General features: G+C 52.0%; 5 protein-coding genes across 5 annotated transcripts; 1 reads left to right on the top strand and 4 right to left on the bottom strand.

The window, feature by feature from the left end:
* Positions 1–916: 916 nt before the first annotated feature.
* T069G_08538 (glutamine amidotransferases class-II domain-containing protein) lies at positions 917–7311 on the bottom strand (the record flags this gene model as incomplete). Its single annotated transcript, XM_056175748.1, has 2 exons — positions 917–7079; positions 7133–7311. The coding sequence occupies 2 exons, from the start codon at positions 7309–7311 to the stop codon at positions 917–919; spliced, it is 6342 nt and encodes a 2113-aa protein (XP_056026697.1).
* A 5991-nt stretch (positions 7312–13302) lies between these two features.
* Positions 13303–14038, bottom strand: T069G_08537 (uncharacterized protein; the record flags this gene model as incomplete). Its single annotated transcript, XM_056175747.1, has 3 exons — positions 13303–13323; positions 13384–13451; positions 13564–14038. The coding sequence occupies 3 exons, from the start codon at positions 14036–14038 to the stop codon at positions 13303–13305; spliced, it is 564 nt and encodes a 187-aa protein (XP_056026696.1).
* Positions 14039–14997: 959 nt separating this feature from the next.
* Positions 14998–16214, top strand: T069G_08536 (apc15p protein domain-containing protein; the record flags this gene model as incomplete). Its single annotated transcript, XM_056175746.1, has 2 exons — positions 14998–15033; positions 15093–16214. The coding sequence occupies 2 exons, from the start codon at positions 14998–15000 to the stop codon at positions 16212–16214; spliced, it is 1158 nt and encodes a 385-aa protein (XP_056026695.1).
* Positions 16215–16890: 676 nt separating this feature from the next.
* T069G_08535 (membrane fusion protein use1 domain-containing protein) lies at positions 16891–17709 on the bottom strand (the record flags this gene model as incomplete). The annotated part of the gene is made up of 3 exons (XM_056175745.1): positions 16891–17097; positions 17210–17537; positions 17699–17709. The coding sequence occupies 3 exons, from the start codon at positions 17707–17709 to the stop codon at positions 16891–16893; spliced, it is 546 nt and encodes a 181-aa protein (XP_056026694.1).
* Positions 17710–18538: 829 nt separating this feature from the next.
* Positions 18539–19019, bottom strand: T069G_08534 (histone chaperone domain CHZ domain-containing protein; the record flags this gene model as incomplete). The annotated part of the gene is made up of 3 exons (XM_056175744.1): positions 18539–18717; positions 18784–18796; positions 18870–19019. 3 exons carry the CDS (start codon positions 19017–19019, stop codon positions 18539–18541), a joined length of 342 nt encoding a protein of 113 aa, XP_056026693.1.
* Between the last annotated feature and the right edge of the window lie 189 nt (positions 19020–19208).

The raw sequence follows: 19208 nt of genomic DNA, 5'->3' as shown, positions 1-19208 counted from the left end.
GAGAAAGATGAGAAACAAGGTTTTTGCCTCGAATGGTCCGAGGCAAGAAAAAAAACTTCAAGACAAAAGCGCGTACGAAGCACAGCTCGTCTAGATCCCGCCACACGTGCTTCCAGGCCTTGTCCACGGCTGGCCTTGTCCAGCTGCAAGCTTCACCTAAACCACCCACTGTATCCACTGCACTAATCTCATACCACAGCCCACTAATCTCATGCTACAGACCGCTAGCCTCACTGTCCGGGCACCAAAGCAGGAAAAGCCGCCAACCCCCACTTGGGCTCCGTGCCGTTCCAAGCGCAAAAAAGCGAACTTGTACCTACATTTTACATTCTGACGGGACCTCAGTGGGCTCTTTAGTGCGGCTTGCACCGCCGTTGCAGGCCTATCAGTGCTCCTTACGCAGCACGTGCGGCCTCTGTACTTGTCTACCGGAAGCAGCTCAAGCTGGAGCTACTGCACCAACTGATGAGATCGGGCAAAATGACGCAGGCTGCCCCGCAAGTACTTTCGTTTGAACCGATTGGACCAGAGCGAGAAAAAAATATGGATAGAATATGAGAAGAGAATCATCAAGGAGGAATCGAGCAGAAACAAAGACAAAGTTCAATTGAGCCTGTCGGTAGCAATTGTGCCGAGTAGAATCATCAATTGATAGCGTTAATCAAGCATTGTCTTCTGTATTACTTCGTACAGCAAGCAACATGTGAGAGGAACAGTACATGTGCGTTCACTTGATCAACACACAATCAGAAGAGAGCCGAGGCACAGCGAAGACCTGACATAATGTTGTGGTATCATTGCTAGAGATATATATCTGAAAACTAGAAAAAGAAAAAGAAAAACATATATGCAAGCTACCAGCTACATGGCACATATTCAATAAAACACCACGCTTCATAACTCGTTCCATGCCCTTTTACTGAGCTGCAATCTTGGTGAAAATCTCCTGCGCAGTCCGCTTAACAATACCACCTGTCACCGGCAAGTTGGTGCAGGCCTCCAGGTACAAGTCCACCTCACGAGCTGCCATACGGCCTTCGTTGATACCCCAAACGATGAGAGACTGGCCACGACGAGCATCACCAGCAGCAAACACACCCTCCACATTGGTGCTGTACTTGCCAGGAGCAGTCTTGACGTTCTTGCGGGCGTCCTTCTCAATCTCGTCTCCGAGAACGCGAGCCTCGGGTCCCAAGAAACCCATAGCCAGCAGGACAAGGTCAGCGGGGAAGAATTGCTCAGATCCCTCAACCTTCTTCATGTCCCAACCGCCGCTGGGGTTCTTGGTCCACTCGACGCGAACGGTGTTGATGCCCTTGACCTTGCCACTGCCGTCGTCGATAAACTCCTCGGACATGATGCAGTACTCACGGGGATCCTTGCCGTCGTGCTGGCGGACCTCCGTGTGACCGTAGTCGACACGGTAGATACGGGGCCACTGGGGCCAAGGGTTGTCGTCGGCACGCTCATCAGGAGGCTGAGGCAGCAACTCAAAGTTGGTGACGGACTTGGCGCCGTGGCGGACCGAGGTACCAATGCAGTCGTTACCGGTATCACCACCACCAATGACAACAACGTGCTTGCCCTTGGCGGAGATGTAGGAGTTGTCGGCAAGCTGAGAGTCGAGGAGAGACTTGGTGTTCTTGTGAAGGAACTCCATGGCAAAGTGGATGCCCTCCAGGTTGCGTCCCTTGATAGGGAGGTCACGAGCAACAGTAGCACCGGTGGCAATGACGACAGCATCGTTGCTAGCCTTGAGATCAGCGAGCGAAGGCTGGCCCTCCGCACCGATGGCTACGCCGGTCTTGAACTCGATGCCCTCAGCGGCCATGAAGTCGGTTCGGCGCTTCACAATTCGCTTGTCCAACTTCATGTTGGGGATTCCGTACATCAAGAGGCCACCCAAGCGGTCGGCGCGCTCGTACAGGGTCACGCTGTGACCAGCTCGGTTGAGCTGATCAGCAGCAGCCAGACCGGCAGGACCAGATCCGATAATGGCAACCTTCTTGCCGGTGCGGACCTCTGGGACCCGGGGAACCATCCAACCCATCTCGAAACCACGGTCGATGATGGCGCACTCGATTGACTTGATGCCAACTGGGTCGCTGTTGATGCCCAAAACGCAAGCTCCCTCGCAAGGGGCGGGGCAGACACGACCAGTGAACTCGGGGAAGTTGTTGGTCATGAGCAGACGGTTGAGTGCATCTTTCCACTGGTTCTGGAACACAAGCTCGTTCCACTTAGGGATGATGTTGGAGATAGGGCAGCCGGTATCAGATTGGCAGAAGGGGACACCACAGTCCATGCAGCGAGCAGACTGGTACTTGAGCTCGTCCTCATCGAGACGGGAGCTGATCTCGGCCCAATCCTTGGTTCGGGTAGCGACAGAGCGGTACTTCTCGGTACGACGAGCGTACTTCATGAAGCCCTTTGTCTTGTCGAGGACCAGAGCTCGCTTCTTCTTCTCGGCAGAGCTATCTCCAATAGCCTCCTCCATGTCCTGGAGCTTAGCGGCCTTGTCATCCTTCTTGCCGTGCACACTAGAAATCACGGGAAGGTTGTACTCAGCACGCTTGGCTTCGGCGGCCTTGGCAGCCTCCTCTTCCAGGACGCGCTTGTAATCTGTAGGGAGAACCTTGACGAATCGAGGCAGAGCACGGTTGAAGTCGACAAGGATGCGTGCGGCTCGCTCAGATCCAGTGTAGTGGTGGTGATCCTCGATGAGGCCGCGAACGTAGGCAATCTCAGCGGGATCCTCAAGAGGACCGTACTCAACCATTTCGGTGTTGAGCTTAGAAATGAAGTCCTTCTTCATGTCGAGCACATATGCAATACCACCAGACATACCGGCAGCAAAGTTACGGCCAGTGCTACCCAGGATAACAATTCGTCCACCAGTCATGTACTCGCATCCGTGGTCACCAACACCCTCGACAACGGCCGTAGCACCAGAGTTACGGACGGCGAATCGCTCAGCAGCAACACCACGGAAGAAGCATGTTCCGGCTGTCGCGCCGTACAAGCAGACATTGCCAATCAGAATATTCTCTTCGGCCTTGAACACGGCAGAACGAGGAGGGTAGACAATCAGACGACCGCCAGACAGACCCTTGCCGACGTAATCGTTAGAGTCACCCTCCAGTTCGAGAGTGATACCAGGTGCAAGGAAAGCACCGAAAGATTGACCGGCAGATCCCTTGATGTTGACGTGAACGGTGTCGAGCGGCAGACCCTCTCCGCCATATCTCTTCGAGATTTGGTAAGAGAGCGAGGTACCCATTGCACGATCGGTGTTGACAATGTCACACTCAATTCGAGAGGGAAGGCCCTTGTCGAGAGTCAACTCAGCCTCGGAAATCAGCTTGTTGTCCAATCGAACATAGAGCTTGTGGTCCTGCTTGCGGACGTTGAACGTAGCAACGCCGGGTCGGAGTCTATGGGCAGGGGTCAAGAGCAGAGACAGGTCAATGTTGGCAGTCTTCTTAGTGCGCAGATCGTCTCGCATCTTGAGGACTTCGACACGGCCAACCATCTCGTTAATAGTTCGGAAACCCAGCTTAGCCATGATGGCTCGGAGCTCGTTGGCTACATAGTAGAAGAAGTTGATGACGTGCTCAGGGGTACCAGTAAACTTCTTGCGAAGCTCGGGATCCTGGGTAGCGATACCAACAGGGCAGGTGTTCAGATGGCATTTGCGCATCATGATGCAGCCCATGGCAATCAGAGGAGCGGTAGCGAAACCCCACTCTTCGGCACCCAGCAGACACGCAATAGCGACATCTCGGCCTGTTCGGAGCTGGCCGTCAGTCTGCACCACGACACGGCCACGCAAGTCGTTGAGAACCAAAGTTTGGTGAGTCTCTGCAAGACCCAGCTCCCAAGGGAGACCGGCATACTTGATACCAGTCCAGCGAGAAGCACCAGTGCCACCATCGTGTCCAGAGATCAAGATGTGATCAGCCTTGGCCTTGGCCACACCAGAGGCGACAATACCCACACCGACTTCAGACACAAGCTTGACAGACACGCGAGAACGAGGGCTCGAGCACTTCAAGTCGTAGATCAGCTGCTTAAGATCTTCGATGGAGTAAATGTCGTGGTGAGGAGGAGGCGAGATGAGACCGACACCAGGGGTAGAGTGTCGAGTACGAGCGATGGACTTGGAGACCTTGTGTCCAGGAAGCTCACCACCCTCACCGGGCTTGGCACCCTGTGCCATCTTGATCTGGAGCTCATCAGAGTCAGCGAGATAGGCAGAAGTGACACCAAATCGTCCAGAAGCGACCTGCTTGATAGCAGAGCGCATCGTGTCGCCGTTAGCCTGGCGCTCTGATCGTTCGGGGTCTTCACCACCTTCACCGGTATTGGACTTGCCACCCAATCGGTTCATGGCGACAGCGAGGGTAGAGTGAGACTCCATCGAGATGGAACCGTACGACATGGCACCAGTGCAGAAGCGTCGGACGATGTCAGTCCAAGGTTCGACTTGGTCGATAGGGACTGGGTTGCAATCATCAAACTTGAAGTCTAACAGACCACGCAGGGTGCAAGACTTGATCTGCTCATACTCGCTTCGTGAGTAGGCCTCGTAGGACTTGTCGTTCTTGGCGCGAACTGCGTCTTGGAGGTTGGCAATGGCAGTTGGGTCGTTGACGTGAGCCTCGCCACCGTCGCGCCAGTGGTATTCACCGGATTCTGGGAGGGCTTTGATGCCAACAGTGTAGCGTGAAGGGAATCCGAGCTCGTGGAAACGGAAAGCGTCTTCGGCGATGAGCTCAAAGGTAAGACCCTGGATACGCGAAGCTGTGCCCCTAAAGCATCTCTCAACTACCGTCTCATCGAGGCCAAGAGCTTCGAAGATCTGGGCACCCTTGTAAGAAGCCAGAGTAGAAATACCCATCTTGCTCATGACCTTGAGGATACCACCATCGCAAGAGTGCTTGTAGTTGCGGATGAGGTCGTCGTCGGACAGCTTCTTCTTGAGAAGGCCCTCTCTGCTGAGCTTAAGGATGCACTCCATGGCGAGGTAAGGGTTAATAGCATCTGCACCGTAGCCGAGCAAAACACACATGTGGTGGACCTCGCGGGCTTCAGCGGTCTCGACCACCAAGGCGGCCATTGATCGCCACTTGTTGCTGACGAGGTGGTGGTGGACCATACCAGATGCCAACAAAGCAGACACAGCAATACGATCGGCAGAGGTTCCTCGGTCGGACAAAACGATGACACGGTCACGCGCCTCAATAGCCGCCGTAGCCTCCTTGCAAATCTCATCCAGATGCTTCAAGTAACCCTGAACTCCCTCAGACTTGGGGTAAGTCAAGTCAATTGTCTTGACGGTCCACTCAGGGTGGATGGATGACATGTTCTTGATAGCATTGAACTCGGGAATAGACAAAATGGGGCTAGGAAGGAGAAGGCGGCCACATTGGGAAGCATCCATTTCCAACAGGTTACCTTGGGGCCCAACATAGCACTCCAATGACATGACAATGGATTCTCTGATGGGGTCAATGGGAGGGTTGGTAACCTGCGCAAAGAGCTGTCGGAAGTATTCGTAGAGGAGACGTGGGGAGTCGGTCAAGCAGGCCAGAGGAGCATCGTTACCCATGGAACCCAGGGCCTCCTTCTCGTCGGCAGCCATGGGAGCAAGAAGCAAGCTGACTTGCTCATGAGTGTAACCAAAAGAGAGCATCAAGGGGTCTTCCTGGAAGCGAGAAGCATCGGGCTTGGGGGCCAGATCAAGCTTAGCCTCCAGGGTCTCCAGAACCTTGGGCATAGTGATCAATTCGCTGTCAAGCCATGAGCGGAAGTCGTATCTGTTTGCAACGGCAGCCTTGAGCTCTGCATCGTCGATGATTCGTCCAGCCTGTGTGTCAACCAGCAGCATCCTACCGGGCTGCAGTCTGCCCTTCTGGACAACGGACTCGGGCTCAACGGGAATGGTGCCGACTTCAGAGGCGCAAATGATTCGGTCATCATCCATGACGTAGAATCGGCAAGGTCGCAGACCGTTTCGGTCCAGGTTGGCACCGCAGTAACGACCATCTGCAAAAGTGAAGAGAGCAGGGCCATCCCAAGGCTCCATTTGGCAAGCAGCCCATTCGTAGAATGCGGCCTTCTTGGGGTCCATTGTGTCATTGCCCTGCCAAGCTTCGGGAACCATGAGCATGACTGCTTCGGGCAGAGAGAGCACGCCATTGATGGTGAGCAGCTCGAGGACGTTGTCAAAGGCGGCCGAATCGGATCCGCCATCCTCAACAATGGGGTACATCATCTCCAACTCCTCCTTGAAAATGTCGGATTGCATCACACCCTCACGAGCACGCATCCAGTTCTTGTTTCCTCGCAGCGTGTTGATTTCACCGTTGTGGGCAGCCCATCGCAGCGGCTGAGCACGATCCCATGACGGGAACGTGTTTGTGGAGAAACGGGAGTGAACAAGAGCGAAATGAGCCTCATAATCAGCGTTGACCAGATCGTGATAGTATGAGTACACCTGCACAGGGGCAAGCTGTCCCTTGTAAACAATGTTCTTGTTTGATAGAGAGCACAGGTAGAACCAGTTGTGAAGGCCAATGGTGTGAGTGGCGCGTTTTCGAAGCACATAAAGCTGTCGCTCAAAGTGTCGCTCGTTGAACTGGGCCGGGTCGGTGACCTCTGGGGCATTGCCAGTGCCGTATGCGGAGGCAAGGACAATGAAGGGCTGGGCAATGATGGGCTCGCGGGACTTGGCGGCGGGACCAAGCAAGCTGGAGTCAACGGGAGGCCGTCGCCATCCCAGAACCCGCAAACCCAACGATTCAGCAACATCTTCCAGTTGCCTCTTGGACTCTTCAAAGGTCTCTTCGTCGGGCTTGAAGAACAGGTTTCCTACAGCATACTGACCCAGAGGAGGCAGTTTAATGTTCTCCTCTCGCTCGAAGTTCTTGATAAAGAACTTGTGTGGGATGGATGTCATAACACCAGCTCCGTCACCATCTCGGGCGTCGGATCCCACAGCACCACGATGGGTCATGTTGCACAGTAGGTTTCGTGCATCACTGACAATTTTGTGGCTAGGCTTGCCCTTGATATGGCTATGATTTTCGAGTCAGTATCACCATATTATGCAATTGTACGAGCAACTTACCAAGCAAAGCCTACACCACAAGCATCCTTTTCGTAAGAAGGGTCATACAGACCCTGCTTCACGGGCAGGGCACCAGCCCATGAGTCATTGTTGGCCGCCTGATACTCATACGGGTGGTATTCCTCTTTTTCAGCGTCAATTTCAATTTGTCGGTCGTCGAAATCCTCGAGATAGCCCATGCTAGGCGAGGATCCGTTGATAATTGTTGGTCTGGTACGATTGAAGGAGAGTCCGTAGGCAAAAGCGTTCGCAATTTGGCAGAAGCTATGCCGCGGCTATCGAATCGTAGCTGTAGTGACGACAGAAGATTATATCTGCGCTCAACACAGACCTAGATAAGGGATTCAGTCAATATCTGGATGATCTGCACAAGCTATCGGCGGGGATGAAGAAAGAAACTGAGAGATGACCGCGTAATAGAAGAAGCGAAAAATAAGCATGTGCGTGCGGGGAAATTAGGGATGGAAAGAATATCAGACGAGTCGAGTTGGAAGGTCCAAGATAGTGACAGACTGTCTCCGCCGCTGCCGAACTGTCATCACTCGATGAGGTGCACACCAGCCAAAAAAGACCAGACTAGACGGGAAGCTTGTCGCACGAGGCAGGGCTGCAAACGCTGAGGCGAGAGCCGGTAACAGCGGGTGGGGGCCCTAGCTGGATGCTGCAGGGGGGGCTTGTCTCACTGTGACTTAGCACTCGCAGCCCTAAGCCCCAGCGGAAGGCCCTCCATTGCCAATTCCAATTTTTAAGCGTTTGCGCGCCCAACAGCATGTGAGACGATGACGCTCGTGGTCGGGAATTTCCCCCACGATGCCCCTCATGCCCACAAAAACAGGCCATTTGCGTCCGCTTGGCGCCCGAGTCTTTGGCCGGTCTAAGAGCCCTTGCACTCGACAGCAATTATTGCTGCACGTCGCCGTCATCGGCAGAGAGAGGCGAATTGGCGCAGCTGGTGACAATATTGCAGTTCCCCCCTTCATCTGTGCTTTGAGCGTACAAGGAAAGAGTATTGCATAATATTGCACTTTGCGGCATCATACGGAGCATATTTTCGCCAGGCTTAGACTGAGCCATGAGAGAGTTTCAAGCGCGGGGAAAGGCGAGAGCTGGACGAGCGTAACAAGAGCCAACGGACGAGAGCATATTTGCCCCCTCAAATTGCCTCAGATCGTCCAAACTCCCATTCCACAGCTTTTTTTCTCCTCTCTTCGGCAGTCGTGGCCTTCGATCTCAATTGAGTTCAAGCAGCGCCTATCATCGTGGGAGGTGGCAAGTTGGTTATGAGCTATCCGCGGAAGCCGCCAGAATCCTGATAACCTCGGCGACTTTTCGATTCCCCCATCTCGAAAATAGAGTTGGCACCGGCAGACATCCATATGAATCCCGTGTGTTTCTGGCTTTTCGCACGCACTTGCTTTTGGGGTAAGGAGGCTAAGGAACGGGAATTGGGGGCAGGTCGAAATCATTTTGCGGGAGAAGGGGAGTGAGAACCGTCAGCTTCGAATGACTTACAGGCTTATGATGTTCTTTTGGTATCAAGGAGGCGCTTTGCGCTCTAGTATATGAACAAGAAGCCACGAAGGGGAGTAGCAAGAGGGAGTAAAAGTAAAAAGAGGGAGAAAAAGTGAAGCAGAGCTGGAGGGGGAGGGAGGGCAGAGGACAGCTTTTATTATAGAGATGGAGGCGCCCGTCCGTCTCCAGTTGCCCGGCGTGCCCCCATCAGAGAGCATCTCTTCAAGCGCAGGTCTCTGCCAAGCCATGGATCTCTCGAGAAAGTGGTCCGAGCAGAGAGTGTCGGCCACGAAAAGAAAAAAAAGTCCACTGGCTCGCAACTTTACCAGGATACTGGTCTAAAGTTGCAACCGACAGTGGGGGGCGTTGAGCATGGCGCAACACCAAACGCCTGAAATGCGGCGCTCTGACTGGTGCAACGCCTCCAGGCTAGAGACGAACTCCCAGGCATTTCCTGCGGACCGATCTGCCCCTCCGTTGATGGCCCCAGCCTGAAGCACATGTCAGAAAACACCGCAAGCTCCGGGGGGTGTGCCAAAGGCAATTTCCGTATATGTTTCGTCGAATCTCAACTTGCAAAGTATGGGGACGCGGGATGGGGGGTTTCATTCGTCGTCGTACATGTGCGGCGCCGATGCGCGGAGGCAAAGGCCCCGTCCAGCCTGCAATTCTCGTCTCACTGATGTCAGTTCCAAGCTGTCTTGAACAGGAAGACGCCGCACTAGTCTCGGGGTCCTGACATGGGCTCTGCCTGGATGAGGCCTTACTTTTCCATACTAAACCAGTAGTTCAAGCGCAGGCATGGAGGTTTGTACGAGTATTGCCGTTGTTGGTTGACGAGGCACGCATCAGATGGATCTCCGGCAAGGCACGTCATCCCTCCCACCTCTGCAAGAGGGAGATGGCCCTCGGTTGTAGCAGCGAGTCAATTGCTCATCATCTGTTTCATTTCTCAGACCCGGTCCTCTCCGACCAAAAGGCGTGTAGTCGGAATTAGATGAAGCTCTCGCGGGCCTGTGCCAGAGCGCTGTACGTAATGGGCCTCAGGCAACATCGCTGACTTATCCAGACTTTCCCAATTAGGCTATCGATTACCCTCAAAAACGATATTATTACCCCCATAAAACCTTCCCATTACCCCCAGGAAACTCGCAGCTGTATTCACATTACCCTCATATTACCTGCAAGAAACTGAAAATTTTCGTCTGGCGGAGCGCACGGCGTTGAGGACAACATGGCCGCATGGATGGCAATTTCCGTCAGTTCTCTAGTCGGCAATGGCTGCGAGCAACAATTCAGCTGCGCCAAGCAGCTTTCCAATTCCGTCGCTTCTTCTTGCAACCGCCGGCCTTGTCCACCTCATGCAGATGCCCCTCCTTTATTTTCGCCTCATCGCCTGCTGTCACAGTAATATGCTACGACTAATTCCCAGCCCTCTGGTTGGCTCCAGGCGGCTGACGCTCATCTCAGCCTATCTCGATGACTAGAGACAGGCTTATCCAGTCGTCGAGAGAAATTCGGTTTGCAACACGCTTTGTGTAAGAGAAATCTGGGAGCTAATAATGCCCGAATGCGGCAGGGTATCCCTTCAAACCCCACAGCATCTCTGCTATTGTGCAAGGATTATCCCTACACACCAGGTAGGCCCTGCGACCGATGCACACGAGGATCTGTGGCTGACGGCTTGGAGCTTAGCATAGCTGCCAATCAAGACCAGCCTTTTCCAAATCCTGACCCCTGCGTGGCCGATGTCGCGCTCAAGCTTCGACGCCAGCGAGGCATGCTCTTGAAGGACAGGGGGACCCTAAAATGCCACCAAGCCATTTGGCGTCTGGAGAGCCGGAGCCAAGGTGACAGAGAAATCGAATTCAGCGCCGTTTTGTTTTATCCAAAGGGCGCCATTGCGAGACTACTGTAACAAGGGACAATGAGATACAGCCGTACACAATCTCGGAGACACGGCAGCCCTCGCGACCTGGCACATGGGCGACCAGCCTGTGTTGCTTGTCCTCGTCATAGCCACACGTGCCATGGCCACTCACTGTTGCTCGACATGCCTAAACAGAAAGGTCGGTTGCAGTGTCCAGCTGCAAGATGGACAAGATGAGGATGCAGAACCGGGGTTGGGCATGCGCGGACGATGCAGACAGCAGCCGGGGGTGCTGGGCCGCAGATTGCTTTTATGGATTTTGCCCGCGCCAGCGGCGCCATGCTTGTAGTATTCACAGCGACGAGACGAAACGGGAGAGCACCCATCTCGAACAAGACTCGTTCTAGGAAACCTCTTCGGCCAATAACGCACAAGGCCCCGACACCCGCAGCATGCACGAAGAGGAGAGACACGATTTCTGGTGACCCTACTTTTGCGATGCACCCCCCCTTTGATCCATTATTGCCTGTTTATAAGGGACACAACGTATCCGTACCTCCTCGGCCCATCTGCGCGTGGTGGTACTTCGGTGTTGCTCAGTCAAAAAATCGACATCATAAAACTGGCGCCTGCAGCCAATCAGCATCCCGGCCACTGGCTACTTGTCCTTATCTCAGGCCAACCAAGATTGCCGGCCCGTCGCCCGAACCTTCAACGCTACAGATAGCGGCAGTAAATAGCCTGGGGCTACCTGGCGCTGATACGAGCCATCTCGCCACAAAGGCAGATGGTCTCGTTTTGAGGGTCCTCCATGGTCCATGGTTGCACTCACACAAGGCATGGTGACATCCGAAATGAGGTGATGGCCCTGCTACTTGCACGTACTCGTTACGAGCAGGTACCCCAAAGATGCTACCAGCCGTGCCCTTACAGAGTTCACACAGAAATTACGTCTTCATGATAGGACTGTACTGCGACTTCAACGACGTACAGCTCCAAGACAAGAAAGGGTACAAATACTTTTGAGCAAACACACAGACTAACGGCCACAGGGTGCGCCATCTTTCGCCTCATGGTTACCTACCAGCCCAAACAAATGAGCCGTTTCCATCTGAGGCAATATTTGTTGTATTTCTGGCAATTTGGAACGTCCTAATTTAACCACACCAAAATCCACTCCGTATGTACATGCATTATGCTTCTTGTCAGGATAAAATACAACGGCGCCTATTCCTTCCGCAGTCGACTCCTAATTAACCAGGGCCTATTTTCCCGAGCCAGATGGCGGGGCCGGGGGGGTGTGTGGCGTGGCCTTGTTCCAGATCACTGGTGAATGCATCACAGATTGGTGAGGGCCTCGGGCCTCGTAGTAGAATCTTATAAATACCAACAGGGAGAAGCCTCTCGGCAACGGAAGCGCTGCGTGAGACGGAGCATCAAGAAGTCAGCTACGACATTACGCCAACGTGATGGATGACTCGACCGAAGTCGGTCTTCATGCTGCTGCTTGAATCGACTCGAAGCTGTTGAACCCTGTCATCAGCTCTTCAACCCTTACAGCCGGGTTGAAATATCTGCCGCTTACAGTTCTGTGCAGCCGTTTACGGAGGACACAAGCAAAGCTCTACGGAGAGGATGACATGTGCCTGATTTCGCTGAGTATGCTGACAAAAGGGGAGTTTAGAGAACCGGCCGGTATTAGGGCATCTTCACTTTCGGACGGATTATTACTCGGCTTTTACTACTTTATGTCCATATATCACATCCTGTTTTTGGTACTATGCCGACGACGTTGCAGACGAACTCCCGATGGTTACAACTAGGGCGCGCGGCTCAATACGCTGTTGCTCACCGAAGACGGAGCATGAGTACTACCCCCCATGTTACAGCTTCCCATAGTAGGGAAAATGAGGATGGGGGTACATTGGCATTCCGAAAACTCCCGATATCCACCCTGACTCTGGTCACTTTGTCTCTCAACGTGCCAAGAGGAATGAACGCACAAAAGACCCTGAATAGCTTTTTATTGTTTGTGCCTCATCGTTCGATTGACATCTGAGTCATCCCAGAAAGCCTCCGATGGATATCCCCTTTTGGCCTTGCAGCCACAATCCCTGCATGGCTTGAGGGTGGCTGCCGATTGTGGCGAACACGGTGGATGAGCTACACCAATCCCTTTAGATGTGCCTATTATAATGGTTACTTTCTATAGCATTGCTCGTAAATGATCCGTCGAATTGTGTTAAAACACTTTAGGGACGACGCACGGAATAATTTGCGCTTAAATATGTGTACCGGTAGTGATTTGGGGAATGTTTATTCAGCATCCCAGCGACTGCGACGAGTTCGAGCATCGAAACCGGATTTGAAGGAGAGCCGTTTATTTACTACTACAAGCATTTAACTACAAGGTAGGTAATAAATTAGGCAATACGTGAATGTCTATTAGAGCTAGGTATCCAATTCTTGAACTATCTACTACTAGGTACTATGTTTAGCTAGTACTTAGTATTACTTTTGATGCGGGATGCTGAATGGCAAAATTGGCATCTTGACGTGAGGTCGTAGTATAGTCATTATTGAGTGCAGGATATGCGAGAGAGTGGTCGAGTAGAGGATGTCGAGTAGTTTTCGTTGAAGAACAAACAATCCAACAAATAAATAAACAAATAATCAAAAAGACATGGTCGATTTCGTGGCTTCCGTCGTATTGATCAATCCCTGTGCGTATTTTCTCATGATGCTCCCTGCGATGATCAAACAAATAGGAAGATGTTTGCATTATCATTCAAAGAAGACCTCTCCTGGACTATGTTTTAATCCGCAGTTAGAACTGAGTGTAAATGTTGATTCGTTAGAATAAACTTACCAGATATTTCCAGATCATCGTCATTGTCGAATCCGGTAAAGTGCTTATATCAAAAACGAATTCACCAGCTTCAAACAAGTTAGTTATTATAGTTTCAGACGAAAGCAAGAACATAGGGATTGGATAAGTTGCAAAGGAAACGGGATGTTTGGGCAAACATTGCAGAGGCTAGAGACTTACTTTCATATAAATCATCTTTGATCTTTGCATTTGGGCCCTTATACATTTGAACTAGACCAATGATGTACATCGCATCATTATCCTCCTCAAGCTCCTCGAGAATCTCGCCAATCTTCATGCGGTCGGACTTTGGGGCGCACTCCTGGGTCTGCCGATCAAGGCATTCCTCATACCTTCGCATCAGCGAGTCAGGCAGGGCGGGAGTTTTTGAAGAATCTTCCTTGGGTGTGGAGGATCGTGAAGAATTTTCTCCAGGTGTAGAGGATCTTGAATCTTCCTCGGGTGTGGAGGCTCGTGAAGAATATTCCATAGATGTGAAGGGCATCGAAGAGTCCTCCATAGGTGTGGAAGGCATTGAATCATCCCCCACAGGGGTAGAGGGCATTGAAGAATAAGAATCTTCCACGGGGGTAGAGAACATTGAAGAGTAAGAATCTTCCACAGATATGGAGGGTCGTGAACTCGCGTCTGCCATGTTGGTCTATGGGATTTGTTGTGGTAAACAAAAAGAAAATCAATAATAGTGGTAATAGCAAGGACAAAGGTGGCGGTTGGAGTATCGATGTTGTTTTGAACGGTTTGAAGGCGAAGAGAATTATCGTAAGAGTTCCGAAGAAGAGTGTCTGAAGAAGAATGAATCTAGAGAGGAAATTCCGTGGGAAGAAGGGATTTATATAAACAAACAGGAAGAGAAAAGGCAAAACTCAGATCATGATTGGCAAAGTATAAGACTTGTCCAGAATCATCCACTGATTACGAGAAGAGGACATAGAAAGTTATATCTTTGAGCGGACAAGACGATATAAAGTATATTACGAAGTAAACCTGAACTATGGCGGCGGTGAGAGTTTTGGAGCAATTGTTTAGTAAATAGCTGGCGGTAAACAAAGCAAAGAGCGCCCGTATAAACAAGCACTACTTTACAGGTGAAGAAGACTCAAAAAGGACTGCGAGATACATTGTAAGGTTTGACTATCTCCCATAGAAAGCTTACACTAGATAGCACTATTGACTGCAGAGTATTCCTGACTGATTTGTCTCAGCGAATCTCGTAGATTGCGTATATATAAGAAGCCCTGCCCCCGGCTTTGTAATAGATAACCAAAACCTTTCATCAATCCATTATTACACCTTACCTACACATCTCAACAAGCGCTACCGAATTCAAGATCAGAGGGCTTCCAATACGGAGAATCAAGTTAGCCCTCCTTACGCTGTGTAATAAGCGTCAAGTTCATCCTCATAGGCTGGTTGCCCGGTGATTATCGTGCGCGCCTAGCCATAGACGCCATAAACGCCGTGCGGGTCTTGGACCAATAACAGTCCCCAGCCCAGCCGTCTTATCAACAAATAACCCACACCTCTTAGACCTCATCATCACAAGCTCTACCATTGACATTGACAGCTTCAGGACCTACGCGGTCATGCTCTCCAATGTTTGCGACACTCCCAGATTTTACGCCGCGAGATGTAAGAATGCCTTTGACTATTAGCCATGCTCAAAAGCCACTAGCTGACTCGGGATTTAGTCGCACACTCTGTGGTACTCGTCTTCTAGGAATCCCTTCATCCCCCCAGGCCCTGTCGATAGCCTACATGCAGATCCGAATAATGGCCACCATGGACCGACGCATTCGCGCCAGCGCGGGCAGATGCTGGAGCGAACGCAGCTTGCGCGCCTTGCCGCAGATGAGCATAAGATGCAGCGACGCCGAATGAATGTGCAGAACTTTGGCAGCACTTGGCTAAAACCTCCTGGAGTACCTAAGACCTTGCACCAGATGCGGGAGGAGAAGCGTGAACAAGAAGAGCACCAGGAAGCTATGCGACGAGAGCAACTTGCTCAGGAGCTGGCGGAAGCCGAGGGTGGTGGCACGATGGATGACGGCATGATGGATGACGTACAGCTCGATGGGGCACAAGATCTAGATGACGAAATTCCAGATGCAGACGACGGCTTTGATCCAAGCAGCGACGATAGCGAGGATGATGAAAACGAAGACGAGGAGAATGAAGAAGATGATGATGACGAAGAGGCAGTAAGAGAAGCAGAGGCAGATGACCAAGCTCTACGAGAGGCATTGGAGCATGCCCGAATGAGAATGACGGACGATGCGTTCCGGGAAGCCCTTATCCGCGGTGACCCGGAAGCGGATGGCAGCGTATACGGCGATGGTGAAGAATTGGAAGACGAGGATCGAGAACAGATACTCGATGAGGATGACTTTGGCTACGATGGGAACCTGGACGATGGCATGGCAGGTGACATGGATGCCGATCTCGATGAGGATATCCCCGAGGCTGAGGACGGCGGGTACGAGCACACCGACTCTGAGGCTGATATCAGCAGCATCACCCGGGTTGGAGAGCGACAGAGCTATGAAGACGAAGATGTGGACGTGAATGTAGACGAGGATGAAGAAGGTGAAGGTGATACCACCGACACACACGACCTCAGCTTCATGCCGGCGCGCGCTACACCCCTCGCAGCCCCTGCGTCCCCCACGTTGCCGCGCCATTCGGGCTTCCGCACGGGTCCCCGCCCAAGCATCGATCTGAGTGCATTGCTGTCGCAGGACGAGAGCAGCATCATGATGATGGAAAGTAGCCCTGCGGTGATGATGAGGAGAAGGCCAGGTCAGAGGAAGTAGGTGTTTTTTGGTGTTGTGTGGAGAGGAAACATAGCTTAGATACCCCCCGTTTTTAGAGAGCCTTTCTCAAGGACGAAATAGATGAAGCACCAGCCTGTATACGAAGACTGGTGGCATAATGCCTTTGATATCACATAGAGAGAATGCAAATGGCTGAAGTAGTGTGTTCGTTGATGAAAGGACGGATCAAGATGTGAAGATTAACAGCTAGTAGTTAGCCTGATAATGATATTAAAACATTTATATAAATAGCCTTAGCCTGTATCAAAAGTAAAACACAAAACAACCACTCGCTTTTATTTCACAGCCAAAGACAAGCTCCTCTTCCTCTCTTCCCCTTAGTTGGGCAACCCACGTATCCATTTGGGGGGGAGAAGATGGAGGAACAACAAACACCACAAACGCCAGCCCAAGATGCATCTTGTACAAATATTTTTGGCCGAGAGCGAAGAAGCGAAAGCGCGTATGGTTTCCGCCGCAGCCACCAGCCAAGAATCATCGGTCGTTATAGCAAAGAGAGAACTCGGAAAAGTCCGAGAAAAACCAAAAAGCCGGATGATGAAGAAATATACATCGTAGCGAACAGAAAGAAAAGATCAACATCATTTTATCGTATCTCTTCGTGAAAGGCCGGATAAAAAAGACAATAGGTTAAGCCGTCCCTCGGGAAATTCTCTTAGAACAGCCAGACGTATATGAAGAGCATGGCGACGGCAAAGAAGAAGAGCAGCCACCACTTCCAGCTGACGCCGCTGCGCTGGGCCATGATGAGCATGCGGTTCATGGTGCCGCGGAGGCGCATGCGCGTCGAGTCAAAGGTGTCGTTCATCTTCTCGGCGAGGGCGGTGGATTCGCGAATTTCGTCGCCGATGGCAGCCGTCATCTGTATTTGCGCGCGCTCCGAGTTAGCCTTGACCTTTGTGTATCCCCTGTTTGTCTCCCTTCCCTTTCGCGACCAGGTAAGGGGGGATACGCGAAGGATACGCCGAACTTACGTCTTTGAGGACCCTGACTTTTCCCAAGATGCCCGAAACCTGCTCGTCGTTTTGGCTCTCCAGCTCGTTCAGCACCGCGTCGCTGTACTGCCCCTTCTTGTTGGGCGTCGCAGTTCGGTACGAGTTAGAGGGCGACCCGGCGTCGCCGTAGCCATTGCCCATTGAAGGAGAGTATCCCCCATAGCTGCTGTATCCGTAGCCTCCTCCTACGCCGGCGTTGGGCGAGGGAGACGGACTGGGTCTCGTTCGCTGTGACTGATCGCCGCCGTTGTATCCCGCAAAGAGCATGCTGCGGGAGTCGCGCTGGTGAAGTGACGAGGCTCCGAATCTGTGTTGCGGTTGTAGAGTGGTTAGCCGTGTGCTCTTGCATCGTGGATTGCCTCCCAGGATGACGGCGCGACGTGGGAATCGTCGAGCGCGTGCATCGTCGAATGTTGCCTCTGCGGCGGGAATCGTCGAATAGGGTAGGTTGAATCTGAGGTCACTCACCTTTGCGACATGATGAAAATGGAATAAGAAAGAACCACACTATAAAAACAAAGAAGCCGACGAATTAAAAGGGGTGTTGTATGAAGAGAACGAAGAAGGCGTTTTATTGTCGAGAAGAAAATGCCCCTTGGAGGAAGTTGGAATATTCCATGTAGCAGTTTTATGGCTTAGGTGGTCTTGACCATAATCTGTTAAGAGTGGCGTTAGCAACTTTTTTGGAGGTTAAGGGGAGTACGTACCCGGCCATTGTGGCGGCTAAAGCCAACCAGCGCTGCTGTGGCTTGTTCTTGGACGGGGATCATTGTGCAAATAATAGGCATTCCGATAGATGATCCAAATTCCGATACACAGTAGTGATTGAATCTCTACGAGATATCTGCTTGTCTGGAGGCTGTACTCTCGATATAAGATAGTAAACCCAGGTCTACGGTACTCAGCTGCATCTGTCTAGGGTATGCGTGAGTCCCTAGCAACGAACGGTGAAGCTTAACCACTGGTGGGCCATTCACTCAGTGTGGGGAATGGCGGGACACACAGCAAGGCTCCAAGAACACGATGCGGGCAGCCAGTACGTGTACGGCCTCAATGGCGGCGTGTGCAATTTTCATCGTCTCTGTTCTTCCCCCAACACAGGGTGGCAACTAACGCCTAGCTAAATAGCAAACAGAGAACCTTTTTGTCGTTACATGACCCATCGGCTAAGATACTGGGATCCCCCTCGATAGATGCCCAGCTCCCCTCCCAATCACCCGAGCTTTTAACCTTGGTGAACCCATAAACATTAACATCATAGACTTGTCAGTCATCCAATGGCATCGGAAGCCAAAGGGGTGCACTTGCTTAACCGTCCATCTCGGTGTCCTCGTGGGCGGGCTGGAAGTCCTCGTCATCCTCATCCTCGTCGTCGTCCTCCATGGGGGTCTGCTCAGCGGCCCTGGCGTAGTCAATCTGGGCACCGCGAGTGCGGCGTCCACCCTCGACAATGTTGTTCAGGTCAATTTCTTCCAAGCCGTCCTCTTCTGCTCAAAGTGGTTAGATGGTCCATAGCTCTGTTGGGGAAATAGTAGCTTATGATGCAAATGTACCTGGCTCAGCATTCTACCGTGACCGTTATTAGCTACTTGGTACTGCGGACAGACACTATATGGGCGTGGATGGCATATGAACTTACCTCATCCTCATCCTCATCGTCATCGTCGTCCTCATCGTCATCCTCATCCATGGCGGTGTCGTGAGGAACTTCGTCCTGAACAGCCTTTCCCTTGCCCTTGCTCTCAGCAAAGGAATCCTCGCCGTGAGGGTTGGTGACTCCGTCAGACATTTTGGGTGCAGGTAAGTACGCGAAAAGTGGTTTGTTAAGATGGAAGATTGGGAAATGACCAAGGGATGAAGAGCTCCTGAGAAGAGTGAACGGTCAGTGTTTTGGTAAGGTATAAGTAGGGCGGGCGAGCTCGAGGTGGATCGGGTAGTGCTTCGAGCTCTTTTAACATGGAGGCAACTCACCAATTGA

This window comes from Trichoderma breve, chromosome 5 (assembly GCF_028502605.1).
Source record: "Trichoderma breve strain T069 chromosome 5, whole genome shotgun sequence".
In the NCBI taxonomy this organism is placed as follows: Eukaryota; Fungi; Ascomycota; class Sordariomycetes; order Hypocreales; family Hypocreaceae; genus Trichoderma; species Trichoderma breve.
This window is presented reverse-complemented; position numbering and strand designations above follow the sequence as displayed.